At 55.3% G+C, this 12448-nt stretch overlaps 1 protein-coding gene across 1 annotated transcript in view; it reads right to left on the reverse strand.

The window, feature by feature from the left end:
* KIF26A (kinesin family member 26A) overlaps positions 1-10965 on the reverse strand; it is a 107474-nt gene extending 96509 nt beyond the window's left edge. Inside the window, 4 exon segments of the mRNA XM_059819394.1 lie at positions 8096-8131; positions 8133-8342; positions 10829-10858; positions 10861-10965. Coding sequence (XP_059675377.1) covers positions 8096-8131; positions 8133-8342; positions 10829-10858; positions 10861-10965 — 381 coding nt within the window.
* Positions 10966-12448: the final 1483 nt, after the last annotated feature.

Genomic DNA, 12448 nt, shown 5'->3' on the forward strand with positions numbered 1-12448 from the left:
GCCACTGGAGAGGTCCTGATTTACTACAAGGCCACACCACATTTCCACAAGGCAGCTTTCTAGTTTCATCACAGGGAGGCTCAGCGCAGTATGCAGACAAACCCTTTTTAGATAGCATCGGCACAGCTCTAATCTGTGCTCCCTGAGCTGATCTGATACCTGCTACTTAAGCAAGCTCCCCTTTGCCTGAACGTACACCACAGCACCTTCAGTCCCTTCCACAGCGTCACCACTCCCCTCCTGGTGAACTGGCAGATTTTCAGGACTATCTGTTACTATCTTCACAGCTTATCGGAAGTCCCTGACTTTGTTTGCTGTTTCTGCTGTTGCAGAGACCCCAGCCCCAGAACTCCCTCCCCAACACCCAACCTGAAAGTTCAGTTGCAAGTCACAGAGTCCGCTGTTTTTTGTGTCCCTGTGTTAATATATATTCTTCCTTATTATGCATATTACAGGAGCACCCAGCCCTACTGGGAACAGCAGTCGATGATGCTCAACACCATACAAGCCAATAGCAAAAGACAGTCCCCATCACACAAAAAAAAAGTTTTTACTGGAAATGGACAAAAGATGGAAGCATATTCTCTCTGATGGGCAAAGGAGAAATTAAGCACATGGATATTAATTCACAAAGTCAGTGACAAATTCACAAAGTCAGTGACAGATCTAGGGATTAAATTCAGGTCTTGCATCTCTGCCCTGTGTCTAAACAGGACACAATTCCTCAGGAGGCATGATTCTCCTGAAAGTAAGACCCAAGTTTTCTCCCATTAGCCACTCATCTGAAAGACTATACAAAATTAGTAGACACCTGTAAAAGAAATCAGCCTGTTCCTGATCACGAGCACAGCCAGCGGCAGAGACAAGACTCCCACCTTCCTGAAGATGCCTTCCATTTGGTGATACACTGAAAACGTTAAGTACAAAATGGTTATTCCACAGAGCTGCAAGTCTAAAGTCAGAGGACAGGGAGACAAATCCAGACAAACCAAATTCCATAGATTTCCAGTAAATAAAAAAACGGGGATACAATCCTCCCAAAAGGACAGCTGCCTCCCACACTCAGTGTGAGCAATATCCGAATAGATCTAGTTCCTGAAGGTAATCCAATTTTGAGAAAAGCAACAGCATCATCATGGAAAAATCCTCCATAAGACACGCACACATTTCCAGATAGATTCTCCTCCTCTAGCCAGGGTGAAGCAAAATCTCCTCTTGCTTTTCACGATAAAATGTTCATCAGCCAGCTGAAAACCCATGGACTAACTGGCTCTTCTCTACATCAGCATCCTCATCATGGGAAAAAGGATTGAGACCCACAGAGTGCAGTTATCGCGGGGTACCCAAGCAGCAGGAGACGCATGCAGCAACTGTGTACATGGTAGGCAATCCTGGTCTTGGGAACGAAAAATCTCTTGGTGGTTTGAGCCGTCCCCACTCCAATACCCCACGGTGCCAGGTCCAGAGCAGCAGCCGCTATCAGCTGCTGTGGGCCGGGAAAGAGTAGGATGACTACTGCCTCCTACAACCTCGCTGTTAACAAGTCAGAGGTTGGGATCACTGTAGGTGGAAACTCTTGGCAAAAACAATAAAGCAGCTACTACATATTTCAACAGGTTCAAAGTAACCTCAGATGTTAGGAGCAGATGCTCTTTTCCACCCCCTGGGATTTTGAAATGGTTTATGTGTTTCCTCCCTTTTCCCTAATAGGGCAGGGTGCTGAAGGAATTAGCTACAGAAAGAGATGGAGTAATACTAATTACCCTGAGCTACCCGGGAGACCGCAGTACCTTCAGCTAATTGTGCAATCCCCGCTCCCCCACTTCAGATCCCCCAGTGAGAAGGCCTCTTGCCTCCGGCATCTGAACTGCAAGATAATCCCACTCACCTGTATTTTAAAAGGGCATGCCTGAAAATCCTAAATGTCTAAAGCAAACTCATTACAATTAGTTTCCGCAGCCTATCATATAGCATGGAGACTACTGTACTGACTGAAACAACTGACTCATGTCAACACATTTGACACAGTGTTGTCACTAACCCCGTTATGAGACTGCACATGTACCTGAAATCCACATCTGAGCTCATAGCCTGAAGCACTCCACAGCCAAGTCTCTGCAAGAGTCTCTCTCACAAAATTAAATATTAAATGTGCATCTCAAAAAAATGCCCTGTAGTTTCATATTTATTAACTAAGACATTACTTTTCCACTTACGCATTTTTGAAATGCTAAAAACAGAACGTGTTAAGGTGCATTTAGTGCTTTTAAAGAGCCCTGAAAACTGGATTCCTCTAGAGAGGAATCTGTAGAAGACACAGTTCTCCCACTCAGTTCCCCTTAACCACATCAACCCGGTTGCGAAAGGCCTCCCATGAAAATTAAAAACAGCCCCTCAGTAACAGAGGACCCCAAAGTTAGGCAAGACAGCACAGGGTTTCTAAACCACCACCAGGACTCTCAAATTTCCAGGTGACCATGCCACTCAGTAGAAAGGGCTGACACGTTAATAGAAAACGATGTGCATGGGAAGAAAAACTCCACAAAAAGACAGGGGGGGCTTCTAAAAGCTTAGACCTATTCCACGTGCACCTTAAATGTTGAGAGAAGTCCCCACGTGCTCCAAACCCTTGCTCTTTCAGGGAAGCATGAGCCTGCAGGCAAACGCTAAGGTCACAGAGCCCTCTCCCAGGCTCCTCCATATGCAGTGCAGGCTCCTGAAGCACCCAACAGTGCGCACAAGAGTGAGGAGGCAGGTACCGGCAGCCAGGGATCATGCAAGCTCTCTTTGCTACTAGCCCTGCTAATACCATGCCATCAGAGTGGCCAAGGCGGGAATAACAAAGTGTAGCTAGCTCTCACGCATCAAGACCACAGCCCTTAATCCCATACCTGTCCTCTTGGCCTGGTTTTCCAAAGCAATGAGAACTGCTGCATTGCCCTCCTTGCTGCCAGCTCTCCTAAACAGCTTTTGAACCTGTAAAATGATCTGAAATTGAGGTAAAAGGCTCAGAGCAAGTTCCTACAACTTCCACAAACTGGCAGTGAGAGAAGATGGGCAGGACTCACTTGTTCTTAGTTGTTTGACAGAAGCCAGATGGCCAGGGACTACTAGCTTACTGTCAACCAAACGGTATGTGTGCAGCTCCACCGATGCAGAGAAGGTGCTGCCTCTTACCAAGTCACTGGGGACAAGGAGGGAACAGCTGGGATTTAATGCAGAGGGATGGGGAGAGCAAAGGGGGCGAGCAAAGCATCCATCCTACCAAACCATCCTTCCTTAGTTCTGCTGCTCGTGGAAACATGTGGGGGTTATTTAGCATACAGGAGAAATCCACAGGAAAGACCATGCCCTTCCCAAAACTTTGTTCTTCAAGTCCCCTTCAGGTGATGCAATCAGCAGCACATACAGGTGTAGCAAGAGACCAGTGCTTTGATCAGAACTATGTCTGGTGGGAGTTCAATCCAGCAGCACTGCGTGGCATATGCACAGCTGAGACACGTCAGTGCAAACAGTGTGTCTAAAGCCACTGCTATCCGCCTTTTTTTTCCAGAGAAGCCAGGCTTCCTCCAACTCTAACTGGTGTAACACAGAGCCCTGCCAAGGACACGGCGGGCTAGGACTTGCTTAGCTCCCTCAAATGGTTCATGGTTCGTTAGCAACCAAAAGCATGACCTGTCCTGGTCACCAGGACTCTCTGCAGACCAGGGCTGGCAGCATGCCTCTTTGTACCCAACCACAGCTTACCCGGTCAACTAGGCATACAGAGAATACTCAGGTCTTTTAGGTACTGGAGAAAAAACATTGTCCATCCCACCAGCAATAAAAAGTCCACGCTCGCTCCTTTGTCCCTCAAACTCCCGGGAAGCTGTTCGGTGCTGTGCCTTGTGTAACACACAGCGCAGATAATGCAACATAGGGAAAAAAAACAGGGAAGAAAAGCAGCTCTCAAAAACTAGGGCAGCAAGAACTTGGCTGAACTCAAGCTACCATACAATATGCATATTTCTGCCTCCCTTAACGCTGCCTGCTCCAACCCCCGCCTGCACTGGCAGTAGGTACAATATAAACCGCTCAGACTGGGGGGGTCGGAGGTGAGGGTGGATGGGGACAGGTGAAATGAGGTGTCTGAATCCCTAGGCTCAGAGAAACACAGTCCTCAACACTAATCACTTGCAACGTGAGCTTCCTCTGATCTTGGCCTCCTGTCAGTACTGATTAAAAATTTCTTTCATTCCAGTATAACAGGGTACGATTATTACTCTTCTATAACCAAAATACTTATACTAGTATAAAACCCTCCTGTGGATGTAGGTGTATCGATGTGTGCGTTCCTCATACCGAAAGAGCTTGCTTTCTCTGCTCATAAGGGATTAGCTAAAACCATGTTACAATAGCTGTATATCCTTAAGGCTATTGCCTGCGCTAGAGGGAGCGCAGTTTACTTCCAGCGGTGCAGCTGCAGCAGCACGTCTCTCGTGTTGGACAGTCCCGGCCTGTCCCCTTCCTTTCGGAGACACACACCTCGCACTGACATACACCTCTTTAGAAATGACAGCATGTTTGGGTTTATTGAACAGGGGCATCGCGCAAATTAATTAATTAGCATTTGTGAGGCACTGTGAAGATTTTAGGTGCTAGGTATTATTACTACTAATTTAATCTACATCCCCATTCAGTCCTCAGCCTCTCCTGTGAAACTGCCAACAGTGATGCCAATTAGCGGTAATTGTGGTGGTGGTTTTGTGACAAGGCTATTTGCCAGCTGGGAGTGAAACAGAGACCACCAACCCATTTCCCGCGGATTGCCCCACAGCTGCCAACAGCAACAACTTCCAGGCACAGCAACCTGCTCTCGACTCCAGCCAGAACCCTGGAGGTAGGAGATCCTGTATCCCATTACCGGCTCCCCAGGGACACAGCCTGCAAGGCACATACAAAACTTTTAATTAGGGATAAACCAAGGCACCTTTTTTTTTTTTCTTCCTCCACTAGTTCAGTACATGACCCAGCAACTAATGTAGATACTGCAACACCAAAATGCTAATCTGGAATAATTTCAGATTAAATTTTGCTCATTTCCATCCTTGCTTCATGAAAATCACATTTTGATTCACACACAGGCCTCACTGTGGCAGCAAACTGTAAAGGCAACAGCAGTAAAAAGAAGGGAATTGACAGTGTGGGGTGCAGTAAATCTTGTACTTGGGAGAACTGTTGAAGAGTTTTAATATAAGCAAAGAGGTATATCTTTTTATCAGCTGTCCACAGAGATTTGGAGGACTTTAAAGAGACACAAACAACTAACAGTATTCTGTAATCAATGCACATCATCTGAGCAGGGAAACTTTAAATTATTTATATATTTTAAATACACCTAATTGAAAGGACAGCAACACATAAACTGTATGAATCATAGCCCTCTCAAGCAATTAGATTTGTTATCCCTGCAGACTGCAAACAGTATGTTGGCTTTTTATTCTAATGTGAATTCAATCCCTTGTCAGCTGCCCCATGCATGAGAATACACCTCTCTTTCATCAGGAGAGATATCAACAGCAGGAAACTAGCCCTTCTTTCATCTCTGAGGCACCCACCCACCTTTCCAAAGGGTTTTCAACCAGGTGTGGAAATCTTTCTGAATCTGTGCTGAAAGATCCCTTAATTATTATGGCGAAGGAGGCAAATCCTTTGAGAGCAGCATGCTCCAAGCAGTAGCCTTCTGGTGTTTACTCATCCCGTAGTTGCTTAGTTCGACAGTTCGTTAGGAGAGCTTATGAGAAACTCTTTGGACTTTTATTGTATGGGCATGAAACTCTTATGGCGAGGAGCTGCTTTTTCAGATGTCTTGTTATATAATTAAACAAGAAAGGAAGGGGGAAAAAAAAAGCAAGCTGCCTTTCTGGCACAAACATTACACAGTGCTCAACCTGCCAGCATATTGCATCAGATTCCCACTGCAAGGCCAATTCGCAGCAGCTGAGTAGCCGAACCCCTGACTGTTATCTCCCGCTAACCTACTTCACACTCAGAAGGTAGTAAGTAGGACTGTTTATTGCATCTTCCTTCCTGAGGAGCTGCTCACTACATCGGGATTAGTGGGGGTTTGAGCTTGCAATTAGGCTAGAGGTCTCATAAGCGTTAGAAAATGTATTTTTAAAAAATTTTAAACATCTAACTCTACTCAGTAAGTAAACGCCGGGTATCTGTTACTCTGTGATCAGCCTGGTTGAGGTTCTGACACTACGATGACTGCTATTTTATTATGTTCCTAGGCATGCTTTGAAACCCTGCAGAAAAGGGGGATTAATTTACCCATCATCGAGTGCTTATCAAGCAAGTCCCCTGAGACTTGCAGGAAGGAGACCACACAAACAGGTCTTTGCTCACAGGTCTCCTCACCTGAACACCTGGCCAAGCCCCCCTGACTCTCCTGCACAAGCAGCTTTTTTTTCCCGTGACAGAGATCCGCTCTCAGATAGGACACTATTCTTTATGGCAGAAGCCCAGCCCAACAACGGGAACAGGGGTTTATGCGCTCCTCGCTAAAGCAGCCTATCGCATGCACTTCACGAGGGGAAATTAAACTTCTTGCCACCGTTCGCAGCAATCCAGAAAACAAAAGGTCCAGCAGTCCTGAATTCAGTGAGATAAGATACGTGACCTTTTACACCGCAGAAATAAGAGCCTGCTCCAAACCTAGCAAGTCAATGGAGAGACTCCTGTTGATTTCAAAGGGCTTTGGATCCGGCCTGAAAATACAAACCTCGCTGCGCATTCGGACGCTGCTCCACAATGCACTTGCAAACAAAACTATATTTAGATTCAATGGGAATTCTGTAGATCATACAGGAACTCTTTGAATGAAAATGAAGGTCAGTAGGGTTTGGCTTCCTCTTCAGACCCTCCCCCCCCCATTCTTGCAAACATCCAGATAAGCATTGTTTAGAAAACAATACGTTACTTCCAAATGTTATCAAAAACCCAACACACGTTTTTTGTGCTCTGGAACAGAATCTCAGGGTCTTCTGTTGCATTGTGCCCCATCAGCTAATCCTCGTCAGGTGTCTAGGCACGACTCTGCATCAAGACTCTGGGTTTCTTCACCTGTATCACCTTTTAAAAGCTTTGTTTCACGTGCCCTCGCTAAAGGAAAAGGGACGACAATAATAGAGACCTCTGATACACGGAAAAGAAACGCGGAAAGAAAAAGTGGGCAGGCAACTATAATACACAGGAATAAAGCTGCACATGCGTTAAAGGAAACCTCTGCCACGCTCACGCACTTTCTCCATTCACTACCAGATATGAAGGGCCATCGTGAGGCACAAACTGGAGGAAAATGACACAGCCCCGGCTTGCCCCAGTGACACTGGGGACAGGAATGAGCCCATCAGCCAGGGAGGTACACTCGAGCACCCAGACAGCGAAAGCCCAGCAAAACCATCCCGCTCAAACTTTCCTCCAGCGCCACAAACACGAGCGTGTGCTTTGCAGCTGCATTTTGTGGGCTCCTCGGAAGGAGGGGCCGAACGGCTGCTACCGGCAGCCTCTCGTAGGAAGGATGAAAGCGCTGCAAAGCCCAGCTGCAGCACGGAGCCGGCATCCCCGAGCCGGTGTCCCCGGGGCTGGGAGGCACAGGCCAGGGGGAGCGGCTCCCGCAGAGCGGGACGGGGAGCTCGTTCGGCACCGGGGCTCTCGGAGCGGCTCTGGGCTCGAGCGAGGGCGCGTCCCGGACGGCACCCGCACAGCCTCTCGTCTGCTCCCCCGCTCCTCTTGCCAAACTCCTTATTCTTTTTTTTTTAACTGTTTCTGGCAGCCGGTGACTCTAGCAGAGGGTGAGCGTCCAGCCGCCTAGTTTCGCTTTTTGATAAAGCCCGGGACGGGAAATCCTTGAACTTCTGAAGAACCCTCCTGGCTTGGAAATCGCCGGCTTCGCCGTCACGCTCTCCTCCCAAATCCGTGGGGACGTACACCCTGACCCCGCCCGGGCTGGGGGCTAAGCTCCCGCAGCCCCCCCCCCGCACCCCCCCCCGCGCCTCCCGCGGCCGCCCGGCGGTGCTCGGCGCTGCACGGGCGGCGTGGGCGCACTTACCGGCGGGGCGTTGGGCGGGCAGCCGCCGGCGGCCAGCCCGCGCCGCCTGCCTCCTCAGCTCGGCCAGCTGGGCCTGGCAGCTCCGGCACCAGCCCCCGGCCGCCGCCCGCTCCAGCGGCCGCGGCTCGGCCCCCGCGGCGGCCCCCGCTCCCTCGGGCGGCGGGCGGCTGGCGCAGCGCTCCTCCTCGGCGGCGGCCGGCGGCCTCTTCCGCGGGGAGAGCTCCCGCGCCGCGCTCCCCTCCGCCACCTGCGGAGAGAGCACAGCTCAGCGCCGCGGATCGCGGAGACAACGCCGTTCCCACCCCCCCTCGCGGCGAGAAATAAGAAAAAAAAAAAAAAGAAGGAAAAAAAAGCAGCCCCAAACGCGGGGAGGAGTGTTGTAACAACTTACCCCCGGCACCCGGGGCTCAGGTCCCAGGACCCTTCCTGCCGGCGGCCGCGATCATGATAGCGGGGGATGCGCCCCTGCCCCGCGCCCCGCTCCGCTAGTGCGGGCGGTGCGGTGCCCGGCGGCGCGGCCGGCCCGCGGCGCCCATGGCGGGGCGGGGGGTCGGGGGGGTGCCAACAGTGCTCTCGCCGGTTCCCCGCCGTCCGGGCTGCCGCGCTAGGTGATGTTGCCTCCCATGTTGAGAAGGGAGTGAAGTTTGGCTTGGGAGAAGGAGGCGGAGTGAGCTCCCCACGGCGGCACGGGAAGGACCCGGAGCACGGGAGCACGTCGGAAAAAAGCTGGAAAAGTGCTCGGAGGGCAGGGGAGGAGGGGCTGGGCGGGAGCGGGTGGGGTGGGGTAAGCGGGGCGGGGGAGCCTCGGCCAGGGCGGGCTGGGGTTGAGGTCTGGGCTTGGGAAGATGCCATTTCACAGTGACCCTACAGGATAGTCCCCAAAGCGGCGTGACTAAAGCGTGGGCACTCCCGCCGTTGCCTCCTTCACACTCCAACACCCAAGTTCCTCGGGAGTGAGGAAAAAAGGGCCGGGCTGGGGGTGCCGGTCCCGCTGCGGAGCGCGGGGGCAGGAAAGCCGCGCAGGCGTCGGCTCCTGCCGCGGGCGCGGAGCGGGCGCTGTGGGTGCGGACGAGCTGCAAAACGGGGGTCGGGAAACCGGCAGGGACCCGCTCCCCCCGCCGCGGCTGGTGCTCTCCTGCGTGCGTTGGGGATACGGTGTCCTCCCCCTCCGCGGGCAGATGCGCGGTGCCGCGGGGCACAGCCCCCCCCCCCCCGGGACCGGCTCCCCAGCCGCTCGGCGGGCGCGATCGGATGTTCCTACATGTGAAAATTGACCTGACAGATGGAGAAATTAACGTTCGCGGCTAATTGTCTACTTGGCTGCCGCTCCGGCTCGTATATTTAGCACTTTTTTTTTTTTTTCTTAGCGGGTTTTTTTCCCCAGAGAGAGGAATATGCGCCACTGTCTGTCATTACTCCCCCCCGGCCCGCTCGGTCCCGTTGCCCCCTCGGCGGCTGGGCGGGCGGCGGTGGGCAGGGGGCCGAGCCGGGACGTGCCCGGGCCCTGCGAAGCGGCCCCGCGGGGCGCAGCGCGGCCTTCGCCGCCGCCGCCGTCCCTGTGACCAGAGCGCCATCTGCCGGCGCCGCCGCGGGGCCGCACACGGCAGCCCCCGGTCCCACCCGGGACCGACCGGCAGCCGGACCCGGCACCCCGCGGGGGAGCGGCGAGACCGCGCCGGGAGACGGCGGCGGTGGCTTTCCCCCGGCGATGCCAAACGCGGCGCCTTGTCTCCTTCCCCGCCACGGCGCGGGTGGGTGCTGGTGGCGCTGAACCGTGGGGTGGGGGTCTGCGGTGATGTGGGCCAGCGCCGAGCACAAAGAGTGGGGAAAAATACATGGAGGGGAAAAAAAATTACCCCCCCGCCAAGAGGCACCTTCCTCGCCGCTTAAACTTTCCTGGCTCTCCCGAGCACGTGTCTGAAGTGGCCCCCGCCAAGCGGGTGCATGCCCCGGGGCAGGGCTGGGGGCCATGCGCGCCCCGGCACAGCCCTGAGGCGCCCCCCCAGCGTGGGCAGAGGCCCCGGGGGCGCTGCGGCCGCAGCCTCCGCCGGCCCGGCCCGGTCGCCTGGAGCCCGAGAAAAGTTTGGGTGGGGGAGGTGGAAGGGGAGAGACGGGGGCAGCGCGGGCTGTTGCCCGGGGGCTGTCGTGTGCCCCTCTCGGGGGCGGGCGGGGAAGCGGGGCTGGCACACACACATGCACCCGGGCGGTGCGCCCCGGCTCCCTGCTCTCGCCTGCTCGGGGCTCTGCAGGTCTCCGGGAACTTGCTCCGAAATTTCATGTGCCCGAATAACGGCTGCAAAACCCTCCCTCTGGCCTGGACGGGACGGGGGGTAAAGGGGTGTGCCCCTTGGCTGCGCTGGGGGCTGAGCCGCGCCGCTGGGCTGAGCCGCCTCCTTGTCTTACTAAGTTAAAAAAACCCTCCTGGAAACATCGGGACGCGGTGCCCCCACTCCTCATTTGAAGCCGGGGCGCACGAGGCGCCGCGGTGCCCGGGGGGGCGCCCCGGGAGCGGGCCGGGCAGCGCGGTCCCCCCGCGCCGCTCCGCGCCGCTCCGCGGAGCCGCCAGGACTGTTCGTGGTGCTGAAACCCGCCCCGGCACGGCCGCCGCCAACTTCGCACCGCCAAGTTTGCCACCCCCTTCCCGTGAGCCGGCCCGGGGCAGAGCAGGCAGCCGGACCCCCCCGGCTCCTTCCCGGCCCCCAGCCCCCCGGGGCCGGGGCGAGGTCCCCTTACCTTGGCTTTCCTCCGCAGGAGGTGGCATGGTGGAAGCCGAAGATGATCTCCGAGTCCAAGCACAAGGCTCCTATCTCCAGCAGGCTGGGGTTTTTCCTCGTGGCGTTGGAGGCATCGGGCGATTTTTGAAAAGCCATAGTTTGAGGTTGGAAATATCCGGCTCCCTGAGCGGAGGCGATGTATTTGTATGCACACACACACAGAGAAAAAAAAAAAAAAAAAAAAAAAAAAAAAAGGATAAAATAGCAAACACCTCCTACCCCTTAAAAAAGAAGAAGAAAAAAAAGGAAAAAGCCAGACGCGGGTGAGTTACTCCTTCATCTGCCAGGATGCGCGCTGCCGGGGTGAGGTAGCCAGCAGCCGGGCAGACCCACCAGCCTCCCTGCCTCTTTCTGCCTCTCTCCGCCGCTCTCCCTCCCGTTTTATCCCCCCCTCCAGCGCACCTTTGCCTGACGAGCGAGCGCGGGTGCGGGCCCCGCTCAGCGCCCCGCCGGCGCCGCCGCGCCGGGGCCGCCGCTGCGCTGGGTGCGCGGGGCCGGCAGCGCCCTGCTCCCCCGCCGCCGGCCATCAGCTCGCCGAGCGAGGGGGCTCCCACCCGCCCGCTGGCCAGGAGCCCGCACTGCGAGCCTCCTGCCTCCCCCCATCCACTGCTGGGTGGGTTCAGTGGGCTGGGTTGGTGGGTTTTTTTTTCCCTCCTCCTTCTCCTCCTCCTCCGGGGTGAGCACAAGGAGGGAAAAGCGGCCAGTGAAGTCAGTTTAGGAGCGCCAAAAGACACGCACACACACAAAAAAAAAAAAAAAAAAGAGGAAAGGAAGGAAAAAAGAAAAAAAAGGGGGAGGAAAAAAAAAAAGGGAGGCCTGAGGGAGCAGAAGTGAAGCACTTTCCGGAAGGGATCCGGCCTTTCGCTCCTCTGAAAAGCTCCCCCCTCTTTTATTCTCCCCTGCTTAATTTTGTTCGCAGTGGGTGAAGAACGGCAAGAGGGAGCGAGCTCCTCCTCATCGAGGGGGCCGAGAAACAGGTCCCTGATGGCTGCCCCGGCAGCTCTCCCCGCAGGCTGCCTCTCCGGCCGCCCCCCTCCGCCGCAGGGCTGCCGCCCCCCAGCGCACGCCTGTCCCCACGCGTGTCCCAGCCGGGGGGCCGGGGCAGAGCTCTTGCATCGGGGGGTCTCCTCCGGGGCTCGGCCGGTCCCGTCGGGACGGGCGGGGGTGGATCGGGCTCCCCGGCAAAGCTGGGGAGCGGGCTCTGGGCAGAGCGTTAATCCCTCCCCGCGCACTTTCCCGCTAAACAAATAATTCACCCCCTGACAAAAGCATTATCCCGCTTCATAATGCCCGCAGTGAAAGTGAGTCGAATAATCTGTTTAGCCGGGCTCCGCGGGGGACCGCGCACACACACACCCACCCCCCCCCCGCGGGCTCCGCGCCGGCGGCCCCCGCCCGGACATTGGGCGCTGCTGGCGGGGGCAGCCGCGGCCGGTCCCGCCGTCCCGCTCTTCCCACCCGCAACTGCGCCGTGGGCAGGGCCGAGGTCCCTGGCCTCGGCTGGGGGCCAGCACGTCGCGGGTAAGCTGCGTGGCCGTGGGTGCTGCGGGGGAGCGGGGAGGGACGAGGGGTTAGAGGA

The sequence above is a fragment of the Gavia stellata genome, chromosome 7 (genome assembly GCF_030936135.1).
Source record: "Gavia stellata isolate bGavSte3 chromosome 7, bGavSte3.hap2, whole genome shotgun sequence".
NCBI lineage: Eukaryota > Metazoa > Chordata > Aves > Gaviiformes > Gaviidae > Gavia > Gavia stellata.